Source organism: Salmo salar, chromosome ssa19 (assembly GCF_905237065.1).
Source record: "Salmo salar chromosome ssa19, Ssal_v3.1, whole genome shotgun sequence".
Lineage (NCBI taxonomy): Eukaryota > Metazoa > Chordata > Actinopteri > Salmoniformes > Salmonidae > Salmo > Salmo salar.
In genome coordinates this window covers 18451253-18473875 of record NC_059460.1, presented here as the reverse complement: position 1 = coordinate 18473875, position 22623 = coordinate 18451253, and the positions used below count along the sequence as shown (strand labels likewise).

General features: G+C 46.1%; 1 protein-coding gene across 6 annotated transcripts in view; it reads left to right on the top strand.

Annotated features, from left to right (window-relative positions):
* Positions 1-17959, top strand: part of mpp7a (MAGUK p55 scaffold protein 7a) — a 339487-nt gene extending 321528 nt beyond the window's left edge. For all 6 annotated transcript variants that reach the window (XM_014157501.2, XM_045702141.1, XM_014157503.2 and 3 more), the window contains 4 exons: positions 1839-1932; positions 4333-4441; positions 6138-6281; positions 15669-17959. In XM_014157501.2, the coding sequence (XP_014012976.1) occupies positions 1839-1932; positions 4333-4441; positions 6138-6281; positions 15669-15848 (527 nt within the window). In that variant the 3' untranslated portion in view covers positions 15849-17959. The remainder of the gene's footprint in view (positions 1-1838; positions 1933-4332; positions 4442-6137; positions 6282-15668) is intronic.
* Positions 17960-22623: the final 4664 nt, after the last annotated feature.

The following is a 22623-nucleotide window of genomic DNA, read 5'->3' as shown; positions in this document are numbered from 1 at the left end:
AGTAACAATAGCAGGATTGCAATAAGCCATTAGGATGGATATGGGTTAAACATTTTGATTTCACTACCAGATTCACTGACAGATATTTTCCATGATTGGGGAATGACTTTTATTTCAGATTCCTTTGTTGCACGGTAAATAATTCCTATGCAACTGAGCAGATGCAAAATAATATATATTTCTATGTTGTGAAGGACTATTTTGTACAGTTTCGTATAATACTCATCACGGCTTCCGAGACATAAATATATGTTATCTTATGACGGTCTGGCCTCGTCGTTTTTCCAACTGTGGCTGAAGATGTCGGCCTATTTTTCTTGATGAGTAATTGATTCATTGCAGAGTCCAGTCTTCCTCCTCTCTTTTTGGAAGGATGGATTTACAGTTTTCAAACTGAGCTACAGATCCAGTAAATCACTTACTTGTTCGTCCGTGAACTCCACTGGCCACTCACATAAAAACACACAGTGTGGAAAAAGAACTCGTTAGTCCAAGTGCCTACATTCTGTTCCGACGACTGAGGCCACATCCCAGAAATAGCCACATCTCAGGCACACGGCGAGTTAGAAAAATAGAAATGGGGAAGAAACTGTAAACCTGGTGTGGCGGTTGCAGGAACGGTGATAAAAGTTTAATAGTTTATTTTGGAGCTGGAAGGAGTGTGCGGTCAATTTGTCTGAAGAGTGTAACGGAGTTGACCTCCGACCCCTGTATCTCTCATTTAACAAGCGGCAGTTCAATGTCCGCAGACGGCACGGCTGGGCCTTTCGCCCCTTGCATATCCAATCGACCCTGGCCGCACTGCTCACACACACACACACACACACACACACACACACACACACACACACACACACACACACACACACACTGTGCTGCCTCCACATGTCGCCCTTTTAATGGCAGAGGTTTATGAGGAAGCAAATGTCGAAACTGATCTTAATGAGAGTTACCCAACTCAATTACGTTACCCTCTCAGTCTCCATCTAATGGAACTGCTCCTGTGTGCGTGCGTGCGTGCGTGCGTACGTACGTGCGTGCGTGCACACTACTGACTGTGCCAAATAGAATGTTCCTCAGTAAACGTTGATTACTGCATGTCATTAAGTGTCTGATTCTAGTAGTGCCCTTGCCACTGGAGGGTCTCCATCACACAGGGCCTAGCTCTGAACACCAACACTGCTGTGTGTCTTACTGAGGAAATACTGGGATGCTTATAAAGGAATGATTCCTGTCAGAACTGTGACTCAGAATGTCTGGATTAGTAATGATGTCTCTCTCTCTCTCTGTCTGTCTGTCTCTCTCTCTGTCCGTCTGTCTCTCTCTCTCTGTCTGTCTCTCTCTCTCTGTCTGTCTCTCTCTGTCTGTCTGTCTCTCTCTGTCTGTCTGTCTCTCTCTCTGTCTGTCTGTCTCTCGTCTGTCTCTCGTCTGTCTGTCTGTCTGTCTGTCTGTCTGTCTGTCTGTCTGTCTGTCTGTCTGTCTGTCTCTCTGTCTGTCTGTCTGTCTCTCTCTCTGTCTGTCTGTCTCTCTCGTCTGTCTGTCTGTCTGTCTGTCTGTCTGTCTGTCTGTCTGTCTGTCTGTCTGTCTCTCTGTCTCTCTCTCTCTCTGTCTGTCTGTCTCTCTCTGTCTCTGTCTGTCTCTGTCTGTCTGTCTGTCTGTCTGTCTGTCTGTCTGTCTGTCTGTCTGTCTGTCTGTCTGTCTGTCTGTCTGACTCTCTGTCTGTCTGCGTGTATGTCTCTCTCTCTCTCTCTCTCTCTCTCTGTCTCTCTCTCTCTCTCTCTCTGTCTGTCTGTCTGTCTGTCTGTCTGTCTGTCTGTCTGTCTGTCTGTCTACTACAGACACCAGCAGGCCGAAGAGGAACCAGGAGAATGAAGGGGTGGAGTATCACTTTATCTCCAAAAATATATTTGAGACGGACATTCACAACAACAAGTAAGTACACTCCTGAAACGGCAGTCATCTTTAACCAGCACTAATACCATCTCTAATACAAAACACCCCACGTCAAATACATACTGTCTGCATCCATCCATCCATTCCCACAGGCACAACAACTAAAACACACAGCCCTTATATTGGAGATCTGACAGTACCTCTTTCAGGAATCAACCACGTTCTGCCGTGTCCTCCCTGACCACTAGGGGCAGTGTAACTGTGTGAGACAGACTGGTGAATGACCTCAGCTGACGTGAGCAGGGTTCTCTGTAAATAGACCAGGGTTCTCCCCTATGACTCTCCCTGACTGAGTGTGAGGTGGTGTTGACAGGGCCAGGCCCTGGCTTGGTAACAAAACCCTTCTACAAAGGGCCCCAAGGTCACAGAGGGCCCCTCTCTGCCCTGTGTGTGTGTGTGCATGTCTGTGTGTGTTTCTTTGAGGTGGCCCCGACGCCGACACACACTCGGGAGCCGCTCTCACATTATGCAGGGAGGACAAATTGAAACAGAAATGAACATCCTTCGTGATGGATGCCTTTCCGGCTGTCTCGCTCTCTAAAAACACGCACACACACACACACACACACACACACACACACACAACAGGATGGCTGGAGTGCTGAGTGTGTATAGAGTGTCAGAGCATGCAGAGCGAGGCTACGACCAGGGTAGGGCTGCTTCAGCTGTGGTCGGTCATGGGGCACGGCATAGGATGTCTGTCAGGGAGTTTAGAGTTAGGGGTGAATGTTGGGACTGTGATGTGGCCTCAACGCTCTGGACAACCCACACACACACACACACACACACACACACACACACACACAACACAAATTACAAGGCACTGGAGAGAGGGGAAGAGTGAGATGGCCTTGTTGTTTGCGTTGCGCTTTGATGCATGCACTCATAACACTGTACAAACACACACACACAGGCTCTCTCTCTCTCTCTCTGTGCCAGTAGGGAAAGCCTCCATGAGAAATGGACCACTGGCAGTAACTAGCTGTGTGTGTGTGTGTGTGTGTGTGTGTGTGTGTGTGTGTGTGTGTGTGTGTGTGTGTGTGTGTGTGTGTGTGTGTGTGGCTTTCCCAAGGAAAGCCCTGTTCCCTGCAAAAAATGGATGGCATCCATACATTCCCAATTTAGCTGAACCGGTCTTGGCATTCTACACTACTCTTATCTACATAACAGCACTTGTGACAACAAACAGCATAGCCTTTTTTCAGTGTATGGCTATGGCATGCCTTTTTAAACATGAAATGAATTTCCCGTAACAGCTTGTTAGACTACCGGCTCCTTTTCTGAAACGGAATAAAATGTTCTTACATGAGGCAATTACTATAAAATGAGTTTTACATGGATTTTAGTACTGCATGTACAGACATTCAGCCCAGCGATCATCAGGACCAGTCTGATGGCGTGTCCAAAATGGTACCTTGCTCCCTACGTAGTGCACTGCCCTATGCCCATGTGGACTCTGGTCAAAAGTAGTGCACTATATAGGGACTGGTGTGCCTTTTGGAATACACACCGAGTCTACCGACACGCACACACTTATTATTTACAAATGTAAACTTAGTAAGACGCACACACACACACACACACACACACACACACACACACACACACTTATTATTTACAAATGTAAACTTAGTAAGACACACACACACACACACACACACACACACACACACACACACGCTAGACACGCTCCTGGCATTCTCCTTCTACACTTTAAACAAACAGGTGTTAGTGATTTAAAGTGTAGAATAGAAGATTATATAAAGGGTTATTGTGCCAGACTGTCTGGATGTGTGTTGTACTGAAGAATGCTATCTGAGGATGTGTCAGTGGTTGGAAGAGTAATCCCTAGTCCCAGCAGTACTGTAGGCTTTTATAATGATCTTATTCTGAACACAGTCTGAGTTAGGAGTGTGTGTGTGTGTGTATAGTATATCTAAATTAGAAAGGAGTGCCTTATAGTAAGATGGTAACACAGCCAGTCCTCAGGATAGGTGAGTAATACGTTGGTTTTATTTGACGTTAATATTAATGTTAATCCCAGCCTGTACTTCTAAATGATGTGAGTGAAACCTTTACTCACTGACCTACTCTTGTGCTTTTTTACTCATCCCTCTCTCTCTGTCTCTCTCTCTCTGTCTCTCTCTGTCTCTCTCTGTCTCTCTCTGTCTCCCTCTCTCTCTCTCTCTCTCTCTCTCTCTCTCTCTCTCTCTCTCTCTGTCTGTCTCGCTCTCTCTGTTTCTCTCTCTCTCTCTCTGTGTGGATGTGTGCTCCAAAATGAATTGCCTCATCTAATCTCCCTCTTCCCTCTTTCTTTCTTTTCTTTCTTTCTTTCTCTCTCTCGCTTGCTCCCCCCCCTCCCTCTGTCTCTCTCTGTAGGTTCATAGAGCATGGTGAGTATAAAGGGAACTACTATGGAACCAGTCTGGACTCTGTGCGTTCTGTCCTGTCCAAGAACAAGGTGTGTCTACTGGACGTTCAGCCTCATGTGAGTTACACAAGTCCCTGACCCAGTCACAATCTTCCCTGACTTTACCTCTACCCTCCATCTCTTCATTCTTTTCCCTCCCAAGGTCCTTCCATCTCTCCCTTCATCCCTTCATCCAAAAATATAAAAGCAACATGCAATAATTTCAAAGATTTTACTGAGTTAACATTTAATTTAAATAAATTATTTAGGCCATAATCTATGGATTTCACATGATATGCATCTGTTGGTGACCGACACCTTAAAAATAAAAGGTAGGGGCGTGGATCAGAAAACCAGTCAGTATCTGGTGTGACCACCATTTGTCTCCTACAGCGGGACACATCTCCTTCACATAGAGTTGATCAGGCTGAGGACTGTGTAATGATCATGCTGTTTAATCAGCTTCTTGACATGCCACACCTGTCAGGTGGATGAATTATCTTGGCAAATGAGAAATGCTCACTAACAGGGATGTAAACAAATTTGTGCAGAGAATTTGAGAGAAATTTAGCATTTTGTGTCTGGAAAATGTCTGGGATCTTTTATTTCAGCTCATGAAACATGGGGCCAACACTTTCTATGTTACGTTTAGATTTCCACCTCTCTCTCTGCCTATCTCCTGGAGGAATCTCATCCTTCAGAAGACTTCAGAGGCAGCTTTCTGCAGGCCATGGCTGCTTACAGGGTTACCAACCAAACCTGGCTTAAAGGGCCATTTTTTGCAGCAATTACTGCTAATGTTCCTTATTTGAAGATTTCCTCTTTGGCTTATGTGTCTGGGTGGTGGTGATGATCTGCCTTTCATAAGTGGCCTGTATGTCACTGAAAGCCCACAAACCCCACAGTTACAATCCTGTTACCCCAGGCCAGGCCTAGCACCCACCCTGCCTCAACCCTGCCTCGCAAACACACACACACACACACACACACACACACACACACACACTCTCTTGCCTGGGCCCCATAGGCATCCTCAGTTAGTTTTCTCTGAGGCCGAAATCCTCTATTATATAGATTACTGGCTTGTTCTGGAACCATCTCTCCCTGATCAAGTAGCAAGCAGTTAGCCTCTCGTTAGCCCATGCTGTGTGTGTTTGTCTACATGTGTTTATATGTGCGTGCTCGCACGCGTCTGTGCCTTTGTGCTCCCTTGTAGCTCTCTACCCGCTCAGTAGTCAATCACATGATTTTCATGTCAGCCTGGTGGTGTTGCAGAGCGAGGGATGTTGACTGGTCCCGTGCTGACCGTCCGAGCGCCTTATGAAAGCTCTCTTCCCTCTCTGTGATGGAGATTAATGGTAGTCTAGCTTCCCTCCTTCCTGTCTTCTGCTCCTGTCTTCGTCTGCGTCCCAAGTGGCACCTTATTCCCTATCTAGTGCACCTAATTAGGGAATATGGTGCTGTGTTGGACGTGGACTTCGTATCGGCCCAGGGTTTCGAACCCGCTTAGCAGAACACAGCGAGAGAGGCCGCGGTATCGGGCCCAGAGGGAAGTGGACCGGCGCCGGTTAACACTGCTCGGCTGCGGTTCAGTACACACACACACACACACACACTGTGTGCTACGTGTCAACGCGACCCAGCTGTGTAATGTGTCATCGCCTTTGCACTGTGACAGATGGAGATCTGGGTCTAATTCCACTCTGCGATATCTCCAAATAGATGAACCAGACACTCTGCTAACTGTGTTTTCTCTCTCCTCTGTGTGTCGCAGACGATAAAGCACCTGAGGACGGCAGAGTTTAAACCTTATGTGGTGTTCGTGAAGCCACCGCCCGTCGAGCGCCTGCGAGAGAGCAGACGGAACGCTAAGGTCAGCTCAGGCAAGGACGACAAGGGATCTGCTAAATCATTCTCCGTAAGTCACGTCAGCAAAAACGTTTAAATGTTTTCGTATTGTCAAGAGAATTGTATTGTCACCTTATCAAAAATCTCAGTGACAGAAAAGCCTTGCGCTTAAAAGTTTGCGTCTTTTTGAAGTAAAAACACATTTTTAGAATGTCACACAATGTCAAAAAGTTGAAATGACTGGCTATTTGAGAGGTCCTCTTCATGCAGGGTAAATGTGACGTGGTGGGAAGGCTCAAACTTGATCCAGGGGTGTAAAAGTTCACACATTTTGAAGAACAGGACTCAGGTAAAACAGGCAGTGTTTTAGAACGTCAAACAACTTTTTTTTTTTTTTAAGATAAGAAATCCACAAAATGGATAATGATTTGTTATTTGCGTTGGAAGCACACTTCCCACTCAGACGTCTCCAGTGAAAAGGGATGTGGTCTTTGTGTGTGTCACTGTGTGTGTCACTGTGTGCGGGCATGTAACGAGACGTTATAAGGTAGGATCAAAGGTTATCGAGCAGTGTTCGTGTACCACATGACCAAGCTGTTGTGTACCAGTAGGTTATCAGAAACCCACCTAACACAAACTTTATCTGGGGCTCTGGGGAGCTAGTTGTGGTGGTGAGGTCATATTTACTACCTACAGCTTTCTGTTGCAGGCTAGGGTGTATGGGTGTATGTGTGCTTGCGGGCGTGTGCGTGTGTGTGTGTGTGTGTGTGTGTGTGTGTGTGTGTGTGTGTGTGTGTGTGTGTGTGTGTGTGTGTGTGTGTGTGTGTGTGTGTGTGTGTGTGTGTGTGTGTGTGTGTGTGTGTGTGTGTGGTTGTGTGTCACACACCTTTCCATCGCGGCTCACAGCCGGGCCCCACATGAAACCAATTAGCCGTGGCGCGTTGCCGTGGTGGCGGCGTAGACGTGTGGCAGCTGATGGCTTTCCCAGCTCGCCGGGTCATCAGGTCCGGCGCGCGCGTCTCTCTCCGCTGGGCCACGCTACAGGCCAGAACCCAGGTCACAGCCACATGCCGGGATGGCGTGATATGATGATGCGAGAGTGGAGAGAGAAAGAGTGAGGGGGGAGAGAGAAGAAAGGGGAGAAAGAGAGGGAGAGGGGGGAGAGAGAGAAAGAAATAAAGAGTGAGGGGGAGAGAGAGTGGCTGTCATGTTGGAGGCGTGGAGGCTTTCCACGCGCCAGCGCTGAAGGTCGTGTCCACCGAGCTGGGGGAGCGGAGGAGGAGGTGTAGACCGGCAGGTGCAGATCAGATCGGCGGGTGGCTCAGTGGGATGTCTGCCTCGGCCTTCGCGGCCCCGCAGGGCTCTGGGCTGCTCTCTGCCTTTCGTCTGTTCTCTCTCTCCGTCTCTCCCTCAGTGTGTCTGCTCTTTTCAGCTCAGAGCATCAGGGCCTACCCCAAATGGCTCCCTATTCCCTATATAGTGCCCTATGGGCCCTGGTCAAAAGTAAGTGCACTATTCAGAGAATAGGGAGCAATTTAGAGCGCGGCCTCAGCTCCACTTTGAGGTGTTACTCCACACATACCTCTGTGTTTTGACCATGACCTAACCTAACACACAGCCCAACACGGCTCTGGAAAAGGACAGGCTCTTAACTCAGAAAATCCTTCGTTGAGCCGCCGTTAAGTTGTACAGTACCGTCACTGTTTTAAGCACAACATGTCAGAGGGACAGCATCTATTCTTAAAATCATCCTTAAAGCATTAAATGATGACATAAATTCAACGGTCACCTCACTGATACAGTGGGGGGGGAAAGTATTTGATCCCCTGCTGATTTTGTACGTTTGCCCACTTACAAAGAAATGATCAGTCTATAATTTTAATAGTAGGTTTATTTGAACAGTGAGAGACAGAATAACAACAAAAAAATCCAGAAAAACGCATGTCAAAAATGTTATAAAATGATTTGCATTTTAATGAGGGATAAAAGTATTTGACCCCTCTGCAAAACATGACTTAGTACTTGGTGGCAAAACCCTTGTTGGCAATCACAGAGGTCAGACGTTTCTTGTAGTTGGCCACCAGGTTTGCACACATCTCAGGAGGGATTTTGTCCCACTCCTCTTTGCAGATCTTTTCCAAGTCATTAAGGTTTCGAGGCTGACGTTTGGCAACTCGAACCTTCAGCTCCCTCCACAGATTTTCTATGGGTTTAAGTCTGAAGACTGGCTAGGCCACTCCAGGACCTTAATGTGCTTCTTCTTGAGCCACTCCTTTGTTGCCTTGGCCGTGTGTTTTGGGTCATTGTCATGCTGGAATACCCATCCACGACCCATTTTCAATGCCCTGGCTGAGGGAAGGAGGTTCTCACCCAAGATTTGACAGTACATGGCCCCGTCCATCGTCCCTTTGATGCGGTGAAGTTGTCCTGTCCCCTTAGCAGAAAAACACCCCCAAAGCATAATGTTTCCACCTCCATGTTTGACGGTGGGGATGGTGTTCTTGGGGTTATAGGCAGCATTCCTCCTCCTCCAAACACGGCGAGTTGAGTTGATGTCAAAGAGCTCCATTTTGGTCTCATCTGACCACAACACTTTCACCAGTTGTCCTCTGAGTCATTCAGATGTTCAGTGGCAGACTTCAGACGGGCATGTATATGTATTCTTGAGCAGGGGGACCTTGCGGGCGCTGCAGGATTTCAGTCCTTCACGGCGTAGTGTGTTACCAATTGTTTTCTTGGTGACTATGGTCCCAGCTGCCTTGAGATCATTGACAAGATCCTCCTGTGTAGTTCTGGGCTGATTCCTCACCGTTCTCATGATCATTTCAACTCCCCGAGGTGAGATCTTGCATGGAGCCCCAGGCCGAGGGATATTGACAGTTCATTTGTGTTTCTTCCATTTGCGAATAATCGCACCAACTGTTGTCACCTTCTCACCAAGCTGCTTGGCGATGGTCTTGTAGCTCATTCCAGCCTTGTGTAGGTCTACAATCTTGTCCCTGACATCCTTGGAGAGCTCTTTGGTCTTGGCCATGGTGGAGAGTTTGGAATCTGATTGATTGATTGCTTCTGTGGACAGGTGTCTTTTATACAGGTAACAAGCTGAGATTAGGAGCACTCCCTTTACGAGTGTGCTCCTAATCTCAGCTCGTTACCTGTATAAAAGACACCTGGGAGCCAGAAATCTGTCTGATTGAGAGGGGGTCAAATACTTATTTCCCTCATTAAAATGCAAATCAATTTATAACATTTTTGACATGCGTTTTTCTGGATATTTTTGTTGTTATTCTTGTTATTCTTGTTGTTATTCTGTCTCCTACCATTAAAATTATAGACTGATCCTTTCTTTGTCAGTGGGCAAACGTACAAAATCAGCAGGGGATCAAATACTTTTTTCCCCCACTGTATACTGACATACTGTATTAAAGTCACTTTTTCACTTTTTCCTCCAGTCGTGTTCAGACTACATCTCTGAGATCGCTGATATGTTTTTCTTTCATCTCAATAAGAAAGGGATTTCTTCTCGCCAAGCTCTTGGGCTAGAGGACATGGGTAAATAGTTTCATCATGCGTGATGACCACCATCCTGGGGGGTGAGAGGTCAAACAGAGAGAGGTCAGAGGTCATGCTATCGACCTTTGTATGACCTTTGGGTGAAAGTAACCCTCTGCTCTCAGTATGGCTCATGTGAACAGTAAGCAGTAGTTGCCAAAAACAGGGCAGACTTTGACATTGATTGCCCTGGCCTATAATACCTTTATTAGATCCAGAGCTCAGGTAACACATCCAGCCTCAGCGTTTCTTTTTGTTACCTGGTTGAAATATTTCTTCTTACCAAAGCCCTTTCTGTAACCTTTTCTAGAGATTGACAGACAGCGTTTTAAACCAAGGCCCAGCTATTAAAGAAAGAAAGGCTTTGTTTGGTGAAAATGTCACCACTGTATTATATTCTCCGCCTGCTATATTTCTTTCAGTTGAGACGAATGTTAGAGGCAGCAGGTCTGGTCATTGTCCCATCCAGACTACTGGAGAACAGACGTTTCATTGTTTTAACAGAGCCGTCGATGCTTTATTTTACCTGAATGCATTCATATCTGTTTTCAAATGGGGCTGATGTGAAATATGAGCCCAACATCACTTATGATACTGTAATACGATAATGAATATGTCCATATTCATATTCCTAGTAAGAGCAGTATAATAAGTGAAGGGATCATGGGATAGGGCTACTTACTGATGTCTTACCTTTCCCTCTAGCCAAGCAATGACATTCTGTCTTCTTTGAGAGAGAGTAAATCAGGGACCTCTTGCCGAACCAGATCTGTTCTGATATTTTATATCATTTTAATACAGAAGGCAGGTGCATTTTATGCGTATGAATAAAAGCAGATTTTCCGTTGAGGGCCTGACCTCCGAGGGGATGGCCAAGAGACATCAGAACTGAGAGGAGACCTTATCCTTGCTCAGTACCATAGATCTCTCTCTGTTCCTCTGTTTCTCTCTCTCTCTCTCTCTCTCTCTCTCTCTCTCTCTCTCTCTCTCTCTGTTCCTCTCTCTCTCTCTTTTTTTTTCTTCTCTCTCTAAATTCAAATTCAAGCTGCTTTATTGGCATGAAAAACATTGTGTTAATATTGCCAAAGCAACAATGTATACAATATACATTGTAATACAATTATAAACAATAACAAATAATAATATAAAATGGCAGTAAATAATAATACAAAATTAAAAATAACAACAATAAAATAGTAGTAAAATAATAGTAAAATAGTAGAATGCAATAAGTATAAAAATCTAAATATGGAAAATGAATCTATAACTAACTTATAACTAAATAACGCTCATCTTCACCATTACATCAGTACTACATCTACTATCATCATTACCACTACTACTACCACCACCATCACTAAACTGCTATCATTACCATCACCCTACTACCATACCACTACTATTTGGAATGATAAACAACAATAATAATAGAAATAACAATAACAGTAATAATAATAATATAATAACTAACATAATAATCTCTCTCTCTCTCTGTTCCTCTGTTCTCTCTCTCTCTCTCTCTCTCTCTATTCTCTGTTTCTCTCTCTCTCTCTGTTCCTCTGTCTCTCTCTCTCTCTCTCTCTCTCTATTCTCTGTTTCTCTCTCTCTCTCTGTTCCTCTGTTTCTCTCTCTCTCTCTCTGTTCCTCTGTTTCTCTCTCTCTCTCTCTGTTCCTCTGTCTCTCTCTCTCTCTCTCTCTCTCTATTCTCTGTTTCTCTCTCTCTCTCTGTTCCTCTGTTTCTCTCTCTCTCTCTCTGTTCCTCTGTTTCTCTCTCTCTCTCTCTGTTCCTCTGTTTCTCTCTCTCTCTCTCTGTTCCTCTGTTTCTCTCTCTCTCTCTCTCTGTTCCTCTGTTTCTCTCTCTCTCTCTCTGTTCCTCTGTTTCTCTCTCTCTCTCTCTGTTCCTCTGTTTCTCTCTCTCTCTCTCTGTTCCTCTGTTTCTCTCTCTCTCTCTCTGTTCCTCTGTTTCTCTCTCTCTCTCTCTGTTCCTCTGTTTCTCTCTCTCTCTCTCTGTTCCTCTGTTTCTCTCTCTCTCTCTCTCTCTGTTCCTCTGTTTCTCTCTCTCTCTCTGTTTCTCTCTCTCTCTCTCTCTCTCTGTTTCTCTCTCTCTCTCTCTGTTCCTCTGTCTCTCTCTCTCTCTCTCTGTCTGTTCCTCTGTTTCTCTCTCTCTCTCTCTGTTCCTCTGTTTCTCTCTCTCTCTCTCTCTGTTCCTCTGTCTCTCTCTCTCTCTGTTCCTCTGTTTCTCTCTCTCTCTCTCTGTTCCTCTGTTTCTCTCTCTCTCTCTCTGTTCCTCTGTTTCTCTCTCTCTCTCTCTCTGTTCCTCTGTTTCTCTCTCTCTCTCTCTCTGTTCCTCTGTTTCTCTCTCTCTCTCTGTTCCTCTGTCTCTCTCTCTCTCTCTCTGTTCCTCTGTTTCTCTCTCTCTCTCTCTGTTCCTCTGTCTCTCTCTCTCTCTCTGTTCCTCTGTTTCTCTCTCTCTCTCTGTTCCTCTGTTTCTCTCTCTCTCTCTCTCTGTTCCTCTGTTTCTCTCTCTCTCTCTCTCTCTCTCTCTCTCTCTCTCTATTCTCTGTTTCTCTCTCTCTCTCTGTTCCTCTGTTTCTCTCTCTCTCTCTCTCTGTTCCTCTGTCCTCTCTCTCTCTCTGTTCCTCTGTTTCTCTCTCTCTCTCTGTTCCTCTGTTTCTCTCTCTCTCTCTCTCTCTCTCTCTCTCTCTCTCTATTCTCTGTTTCTCTCTCTCTCTCTGTTCCTCTGTGTCTCTCTCTCTCTCTCTGTTCCTCTGTTTCTCTCTCTCTCTCTCTCTCTCTCTCTCTGTTCCTCTGTTTCTCTCTCTCTCTCTCTCTCTCTCTCTGTCTCTGTTTCTCTTTCTCAATTTCAATTCAATGTAAGGTCTCTGTATCTCTCTTTCTCTCTCTCGGTCTCTGTATCTCTCTCTCTTGGTCTCTGTTTCTCTTCCTCAATCTCAATTCAATTTAAGGTCTCTATCTTTCTCTCGGTCTCTGTATCTATCTCTCTCTCTCTTTCTCTCTCTCTCTCGGTCTCTGTCAGGTATTTCTGTCTCCTTCTCTCATTCTTGTTCGCTTTATCTCCCTCCCTCTCTCCCCATAATGGCCTGCTATGGTCATAGAGAGGGAGACTTGCCATGTCATGGACACTGACCGACTGGTCGACATGGAAACGGCATACACAGCGTCTCTAGGGCTTCTTCTGTCCATGTCCACCCCACCGTCCTGTTGCCAGTTCCTGGTGCCAGTTCCTGGTGCCAGTTCCTGGTGCCAGTTCCTGGTCTAATGTCCAAAGGGTTGGAGAGCTGCTGGCAGCAATAGCTGGTAGTGCGTCCCAAATGGCACCATATTCCCTGCGTAGTGCACTACTTTTGACCAGAGCCCAATGGGAATCGGGTGCCATTTAGGAGCACCCTGGGTCACTGTGTCCATGTCCAACCTCCATCCTTTCCCAGGGCTGACCACAGAGGAAGGCTACCAAGGGTCAACAGCCTTGGATCACCGGAGGGAATATATGGTGTACGGACGGACCGAGCCACTTCAACTTCCTCTCAACCCTGACCAACAAACCTCCTGCTCCCTCCTCAACCTCTTCCCTTCCTCCCAGACCGAGGATGATAAAGCAATCATGTCTTCTCTCAAAAGACAATGGACCGTGAGATAATGTGGGTGGATTTTTTACTGCCTTGTACAGTAGACCGTGAACACAGGGAGCGAAAGCAGTACGAAGGCTGTGTCGGAGGCAGAGTGGTATGTTTGAGGAGACTGGCTTGAAAACGAGTTGTTGTTGTGTCATGGCGACCGTTTAATTTTAGCAGCACGACTAATCAACTATGAGGCGGAAAACCACGAGCAACAGGCTGAAGTAACTCCTGGCTCGGAGCTGTTAGGCTGACGAAAAGGAGACATTCTAAAACTGTAGATTTTAGTGTGTGTGTGTGTGTGCGCGTGCATGCGTCTGTGTGTGTGTGTGTGGGTGCGCGTGCATGCGTCTGTGTGTGTCTGTATTCCTGCCTATGAATGTGTCTGTATATATGTATTTATATTTGTGTGTTTGGCAGAGTCAGTGACCGTATCTCAGTGGAGATCTGAAGCTCTGTATTCCTCTAGTAAAAGGAGCTAGCTAAATGTAGTTAGCCGCTCTAACCCTGCCATGTTCCCTGGGTCTGAGGCTGGAATGGACCAGGCCATATAAACATATCACCGTGCGGTATAATACCATGCCATCAGAGAGGGGAAACTGTGAGGAGGTAGCTAGCCTGGTCCCAGATCTATGTGTGCTGTCTTGCCAACTCCATTCACGCCAGTGACCATAGGAGTTGCAAAACAGCACAAGCAGATCTGGGACCAAGCTAGAGGTGAGGCCAGGAGTTGTATAGCTACTAGGTTCATGTGCCCAAGCCATTTCCATTTCTGAAGCCCTCCCATTTTTAATGCCTTGTCCACAAGCTGTCTTTGGCCTGTCTCCATAAAACCAAAGTGCCATGTATCAATTATGGACCTTCTACTTGCTTTGTCTGTCTCTTTGTCAGTTATAGATATATTTAGTATTTTTCCGTTTTTAGGAATATTTTATTTCTCTTCTGAATCAGATAGGCTATCTGAAGCCAAATGAGGAAATCATGAAAATTCCTTGAGGTTTTGGACCTCTGTAGAGGTGTGTGTGTGTGTGTGTGTGTGTGTGTGTGTGTGTGTGTGTGTGTGTGTGTGTGTGTGTGTGTGTGTGTGTGTGTGTGTGTGTGTGTGTGTGTGTGTGTGTGTGTGTGTGTGTGTGTGTGTTAAGGTTTTGTATAGTGTTTTAGGCTACGTGTGTGTGTGTGTGTGTGTGTGTTAAGGTTTTGTATAGTGTTTTAGGCTACATGTGGGTGTGTGTGTCCTTCAGTTCCACAGGGCTGTTTGGGTCAGTCTTTTTATCTGTGTTAATGGCTGTTATGTTTGTTTATGTGTATGTCTCTGTCATCCCTGAGATTCTCACTTACTCTTGCCCTTTACTCTTCATAGGCCATCGACAAAAGCTTGTCCCGATGATAAGCAGATGATAGATGTCTATTTCTCTCAAAATGGACAGTAAAATATACAGTTTATTAGGTACACCCATCTAGTACCGGGTCGGACCCCACTTTGCCTCCAGAACAGCCTGAATTCTTTGGGGCATGGACATGTTGCTCTATTGGTATCAAGGGACCTAACGTGGGCCAGGACAACATTCCCCACACCATTACACCACCAGCCTGTAGCGTTGACACCAGGCAGGTTGGGTCCATGGACTCATGCTGCTTACGCCAAATCCTTACACTGCCATCAGCATGACGCAACAGGAACCAGGATTCGTCAGACCAAGCAATGTTTTTCCACTCCTCAGTTGTCCAGTGTTGGTGATCACGTGCCCACTGGAGCCACTTCTTGTTTTTAACTGATTTAGCCCATCCGTGACAAGGACCGACGAGTTGTGTGTTTCTGAGATGTCGTTCTGCACCCCACTGTTGTACTGCACCATTATTTGCCTGTTTGGGGCCCTCCTGTTAGCTTGTATGATTCTTGCCATTCTCCTGTGACCGCTCTCATCAACGAGTTGTTTTCACCCACAGGACTGACGCTGACTGGATGTTTTTTGTTTGTCGCACTGTTCTCAGTAAACCCTAGTCACTGTCGTGCGTGAAAAGCAAAGGAGGCCAGACGTTTCTTAGATACTGTAATCGGCGTGCCTGGCACCAACGATCATACCACACTCAGTCGCTTACTGTAGGTCACTCGTTTTGCCCATTCTAACGTTCAATCGAACAGTAACTGAATGCCTCAATGCCTGTGTTCCTGCTTTATATACTCACTGTCTATAGGAGATAACTATTTTCGTGAATGTGCGGTGTACCTAATAAACTATCTTTTATTCCATTCTATTCTTGTCCAACAGGAGGAGGACTTCCTGGAGATGGTGAGCACCGCCCAGCAGATGGAAAGCCAGCATGGCCACCTGTTTGAGAAGATCATTGTCAACGACGACCTGACGGCGGCATTCAGCGAGCTGAAGATGGCTCTGAAGAAGGTGGAGACTGACACGCACTGGGTCCCCATCAGCTGGACTCACTCCTGAGAACCACAGAGAAAGAGTGAAATACTGTTTGGAGAAAGAAGAATATAAAAAAAGGGAAGGACTTTTTAATAAAGTTGGACATTTAATAATGTCCACTGCGTAGGTGGTGGGTGCTGTTGGGTTTAGGATGGATCGTAACACAGCTGGACAGCAGAGTGGGCTGACTTTATGTGCGTCCCAAATGGCACCCTATTCCCTGTATAGTACACTACTTTGTGAAAGTACTTTCCAAAAGTAGTGCACTATGTAGGGGTTAGAGTGCCATTTGGGACGGTATCTCTGTCTGGGTCTTCCTCTGGGCCCTGTCTAGCTCAGTCAACATTCAACACGCTGGACATCTGAGGGCGGGCTGGTCTGATCTGGTTCTAGTCTTTTAATCAGCTCGGTGTGACTGCCTATCAGTGCTGTGTCAGAACGTACTGTAACTTCGGACTCCTTCCTTAGTGTGTTTTTAACATTAGTTTCTAGAAACCTAAGGGATTTGTATTGTTCTGTGGATGGTGGGTGGTTTGTATATTAATGCAGAATGGGGGAACAGATGAAAATGTTTTTTTGCCTTCAAGTCTTAAACTCAGCTTGGGTCCAAAACGGCACCCTATTCCCTATGTAGTGCACTACTTTTGAACAGGGCCCGTAGGAGAAGGGGTGCCATTTCAGACACAGCCTCAAACTCAGATAAATGTTTCCCTTGTGATTTCTAACGCTTCCATAGACTGCTACACCAAGGTATCAAAGCAAAAACGTTGGCAGGTACAGTACACTCAAAAAAGGGCAACAACAGGTGTAATTTTATTTAAGATAAATTAATATATTTGAATATTTTTCTGCAGTTTTACATACCTTTTTTATATACAACATATCTATAGCATCATCTGTAAAGAAGCACCATGACACTGTAAGCTACAACCTGAGGTGATTTCTGATGTTACTTCAGTCAGTGTTATGTCGTCGCACCTCAAATTCCCAAGGCCCTACTTACACCGGGTGTATTTTAAATGGCAAGCTATTCTGTGTACTGTGCACTACTTTTGACCAGAGACCAATGGGCCCTGCTTAAAAGAAGTGCACTACATAGGAAATAGGGTGCCATTTGGGACACCGCCTAGGTGTTTTGTCATTTTATTTTAGGAGCTATTTTAAATGTAAAACCCTCCACCCTGCCCTACTCATGATTGTGCCCAGGCAGCATAACAGTTTGCTATTTCAACTAGCAGACTTTGGCTCGTCGGTTGTAAGTCAAATGTTCTCAATCTAGTATAATTAGGGTGGAGCTAGCGTTATTTTACCCTCATAAAACAGGCCTAAAACTAACTAATAGAGGGGTCCATGGCGCTAGTAGATTTACAACAGACAGGAACAAAAAGTAGCTGCTTTTAACTTAGCAAGGTTCAGGTTATATAGAGAAAGGTTAGAGTTGCTAGTTATTTAACCCAAGTCTGTCTATCCCTCTACCATGTTCCTCCTATACAGTATGCTGTCTGTATCCCTGGGTTATATGGCTAGGCTAGAGCATGTCTTGGATTGTTTGATGAGAGAATATTTGTTTATACCATATCTAGGGTTGCGAAATTGCTGGGTGCAGTGACCTCAGTGCCCTTATGTTCTGTCTCTCTCCGTGATTTCACACTCTCACATCACCAATCATGTGGCGTTAGTTAGTTAGCTCTGTGTTGAGCTCAGGTCATCATGAGTCATGACGATGCACCAGATCTCGCTGTCTGTCTGGTGTTTCTTTTACAGCAGGTTGCCCTCTATCCCCCTCTTCCTTTATCCCAGTGTTTTTGTTCATTTCAATTGTTGTTAGTATCGCAGATATACCTGTTCTGTATTTTTCTGATTATCAAGAGATGTTGTATCTATTTAAACAAATATATTTGTTTGAGGTTAAGCCACTACAATACCATGTTTATCTACACTACAGGTTTAACCCTCTAGTTTCCCCATTCTTTCATGTTTATATGATGTTAGGTTCATATTTACCCTCCAGCCAGCCGTATCATAGCCTGTGCAGATATTGTCCTTCTAACTGTACATTCAATTACTGTGAGGCAAGTTGTGTGATTTCACTTTTTCTTTTTATTTGTACGTTTTATATAAAAATATTCACCCAATTGTGTATTTGTCTCTGATGCTAATAACAAGTATGGAAACTAGAGTTTGTAATATGGCAAGTGAATGATTGTAGCCGTGAGATCATTTTCCTCTCATGAGATCATGACAGTGACATGGGACGCTTGGGGTTGTCACAATCTTGTGTCTAGAATTTCTTTCTGAGCCATTTAGCGCAACTTTCGCTCGCTCCGATAAAGAAGAAAAACCTCAGTTCTAGGTGTAGGTGTTATGTCCCAAAAGGCACCCTAGTCCCTTAATAGTGCACTACTTTTGACCATAGTGGTGCACTATGTCGGGAATAAGGTGCCATTTGGGATGGAACCCCTTACGGAAAATGGCATGATTCCACATGTGGTGATATTTCACATGACGTTTCACATGTTGATGTTCACATATGAAACCATGTGTTTTTCTCACACTAGAGGCTGTTTGCCTACTAATCTCACCCCCCTCTATGTCGCTTATCACTACTGTTTCTTTTTCTCGCTCCGTCTCTCATCCAACCCTATCCACTCAGCCCCTCCCACTACTCTCTCCTTTCCTCTTCTATCCTATCCCCCTTCTGCTAGATCCTTCTCCCTCCTGTATCTTTGCCTCTTCGACATTACTCCTCCCTTTCCGCATCCTCTGTCCCCTTTCCTCCCGGTCGGCTCAACCTTCCCCTCATGCTCCGTGGCTTAGTGACTCACTGCTTGCTAACAGAACAGGGCCCGTTTCCTCAGAAGCATCTTAAGGCTAAATTTATCGTTAGAACATTAATCTCTGAGCTGTTTCCCCGAAACTATCGTTATTAACGTTGCACTTCAAAACACTCGTAATCTAATGACTGCCTCAGACCACTCGTAATCTAACGCCTGCCTCAGACCACTGGTAATATAACGCCTGCCTCAGACCACTGGTAATCTAACGCCTGCCTCAGACCACTGGTAATCTAACGCCTGCCTCAGACCACTCGTAATCTAACGCCTGCCTCAGACCACTCGTAATCTAACGCCTGCCTCAGACCACTCGTAATCTAACGCCTGCCTCAGACCACTCGTAATCTAACGCCTGCCTCAGACCACTGGTAATCTAACGCCTGCCTCAAAGACCACTGGTAATCTAACGCCTGCCTCAGACCACTGGTAATCTAACGCCTGCCTCAGACCACTGGTAATCTAACGCCTGCCTCAGACCACTGGTAATCTAACGCCTGCCTCAGACCACTGGTAATCTAACGCCTGCCTCAGACCACTGGTAATCTAACGCCTGCCTCAGACCACTGGTAATCTAACGCCTGCCTCAGACCACTGGTAATCTAACACCTGCCTCAGACCACTCGTAATCTAACGCCTGCCTCAGACCACTGGTAATCTAACGCCTGCCTCAGACCACCGGTAATCTAACGCCTGCCTCAGACCACCGGTAATCTAACGCCTGCCTCAGACCACTGGTAATCTAACGCCTGCCTCAGACCACTCGTAATCTAATGCCTGCCTCAGACCACTCGTAATCTAACGCCTGCCTCAGACCACTCGTAATCTAACGCCTGCCTCAAAGACCACTGGTAATCTAACGCCTGCCTCAGACCACTGGTAATCTAACGCCTGCCTCAGACCACTGGTAATCTAACGCCTGCCTCAGACCACTGGTAATCTAACGCCTGCCTCAGACCACTGGTAATCTAACGCCTGCCTCAGACCACTGGTAATCTAACGCCTGCCTCAGACCACTGGTAATCTAACGCCTGCCTCAGACCACCGGTAATCTAACGCCTGCCTCAGACCACCGGTAATCTAACGCCTGCCTCAGACCACTCGTAATCTAATGCCTGCCTCAGACCACTCGTAATCTAACGCCTGCCTCAGACCACTCGTAATCTAACGCCTGCCTCAGACCACCGGTAATCTAACGCCTACCTCAGACCACTCGTAATCTAACGCCTGCCTCAGACCACTGGTAATCTAACGCCTGCCTCAGACCACTGGTAATCTAACGCCTGCCTCAGACCACTCGTAATCTAACGCCTGCCTCAGACCACTGGTAATCTAACGCCTGCCTCAGACCACTGGTAATCTAACGCCTGCCTCAGACCACTCGTGTAACGGCTAAGTGCAGCGGTAGATACCTTTTTGCCCTCCCACGTCACTTTATAGACAGAAGATCTCAGCTAAACATAGAATCACATGGTTTATCCGTCTCTGTGACCACCGATATCTTCAGAACAAGTTGGCTGCAAATACAAAGCTGCCAATGTCCTTGCAATTGATACAAACAAGCGACATAAAAAAGATGACTGCATTAAAATATAAACAGTAGGCTATATGCCTATTTCAATCATATTGAAATACATTACATTTTCAATCAATTTAGTTATATTTTGCTACTTGTAGGCACGCTCTGTATTTGTCTCAATATATTTCATGATGTGTAGCCTAACGTGCGCAATGATGTGCCAAATCTGTGATTTAGTGCATTTTCATTGGGTAAGCATTATAATAAGCCGCCTCAATAGTTGCAGCCGTAGGTGGTAATAACTCTCTAGGAGCTGACCCGTCGTCAGTATTGTGAAATAATTCTAATGTTAAAGAAAGATTTGAATGGAGAAAGCTGACCCGAGAGCAGCGCAGCATTTCTTTAGATCGTATCAGTTTCGACACATGCCTTAACGACGCACTTAGCGACCTTTCTTTCTGCGTCGTTTTTTGGGAAACGTGTTACATATTCGGCCGTTGTAGGAAAGATACATTGTTAAAACACTCATAAGGAAAACTAAACTTTCGGAGGACCTATCATCTTTCCACTCCCTCCTCTCAACCTTCTCTTCCTCTGTATCTGCTGCTAAAGCCACTTTCTATCACTCTAAATTTCTTCTGCCTCTAACCCTAGGAAACTCTTTTCCACCTTCTCCTCCCTCCTTAATCCTCCACCACCTACCCCTCCCTCCTCCCTCTCTGTGGATAACTTTGAAAAAAGGTTGACAACATCCGCTCTTCATTCACTCAGCCTACTGAGCACACTGATCCCACTCACACAGTACTACCCTACACCTTGACCTCTTTCTCCCCTCTCTCCAGATGAAATCCTGCGACGAGTGATGTCCGGCTGCCCAACAACCTGCCCACTTGACCCTATCCCCTTCTCCCTTCTCCAGACCATCTCTGGAGACCTCCCATTCTTCACTTCCCTCATCAACTCATCCCTGACCACTCGCTCCCCTCAAGAAACCAACACTCCCTTCTTTCTTTTCTGTCCAAAACGCTTGAGCGTGATGTCTCTCTCGTTATCTCTCAGAACGATCTTCTTGACCCTAACCAGTCAGGCTTCAAGGTGGCTCACTCAACTGAGACTACTCTCCACACTGCCAAAGCTGACTCTCCTTTGTTCATCCTTCTAGATCTATCCGCTGCTTTCGACACCGTGAACCATCAGATCCTCCTCTCCACCCTCTCTGGGCTGGGCGTCTCAGGCTCTGCACACTTCTGGATTGCATCTTATCTGGCAGGCCGCTCCTACCAGGTGGAGTGAAGAGGTGTTGTCTGCACCACGTGCTCTCACTGCTGGTGTCCCCCAGGGCTCGGTTCAAGGGCCTTCTCTCTTTACACCAAGACTCTTGCATCTGTCATATCCTCACATGGTCTCTCCTATCATTGCTATGTGGATGGCACTCAGCTACTCTTCTCCTTCCCCCCTTCTGACACCCAGGTGGCAACACACCTGTGCATGCCTGCCAGAGATCTCAGCTTGGATGTCGGCCCACCACCTCAAGCCCAGACTCGACAAAACAGAGCTGCTCTTACTCCCGGGGAAGGCCTGACCACTCCAAGACCTCTCCATCATGGTTGACAACTCCACAGTGTCCCTCTCCCAGAGTGCAAAGAACCCCGGTGTGACCCTGGACAACACCGTGTTGTTCTCTTCAAACATCAAAATAGTGACTCACTCCTGCAGGTAGAGTACAACCTTTCCTCACACAGGATGTGGCGCAGGTCCTAATCCCGTCTAGACTACTGCAACTATGTAGGCTGGGCTTTCCGCTTGTGCCATCAAACCTCTGCAACTTATCCAGAATGCCTCAGCCAGCCTGTTGTTCAACCTTCCTAAGTTCTCCCATGTCACCCCACTCCTCTACACACTCCAATGGCTTCCAGTCAAAGCTCATCTTGAAGACCTTGGTGCTTGCCTACAGAGAAGCAAGGGGAACTGCCCCTCCTTACCTTCAGGCTGTGCTCAAACTTTACATCCCAACCCGAGCACTCCGCTCCGCCACCTCTGGTCTCTTGGCTCTCCCACCACTACAGGAGGGCAGCTCCAACTCAGCCAAGTCAAAGCTCGTCTCTGTCCTGGCACCCCAATGGTGGAGCAAGCTTCCCCCTAAAATCGGGACAGCGCAGAACCTGCCCATCTTCCGAAAACATCTGAAACCCTTTTCCCACCTGCACTGACTTTGCTGATAAATACTTTGTTGACGGGAAATGTTCTTGATAAGATTCTGATATGTTGTCTTCTCACCTAGCTATTTTAAGATGAATGCACTAGGTGTAAGTCAAATCAAATATTATTTGTGACATGTGCCGAATACAACAGGTGTAGGTAGACCTTACAGTGAAATGCTTACTTACAAGCCCTTAACCAACAATGCAGTTTAAAAACAAATACCTAAAGAAAAATAAGAAATACAAGT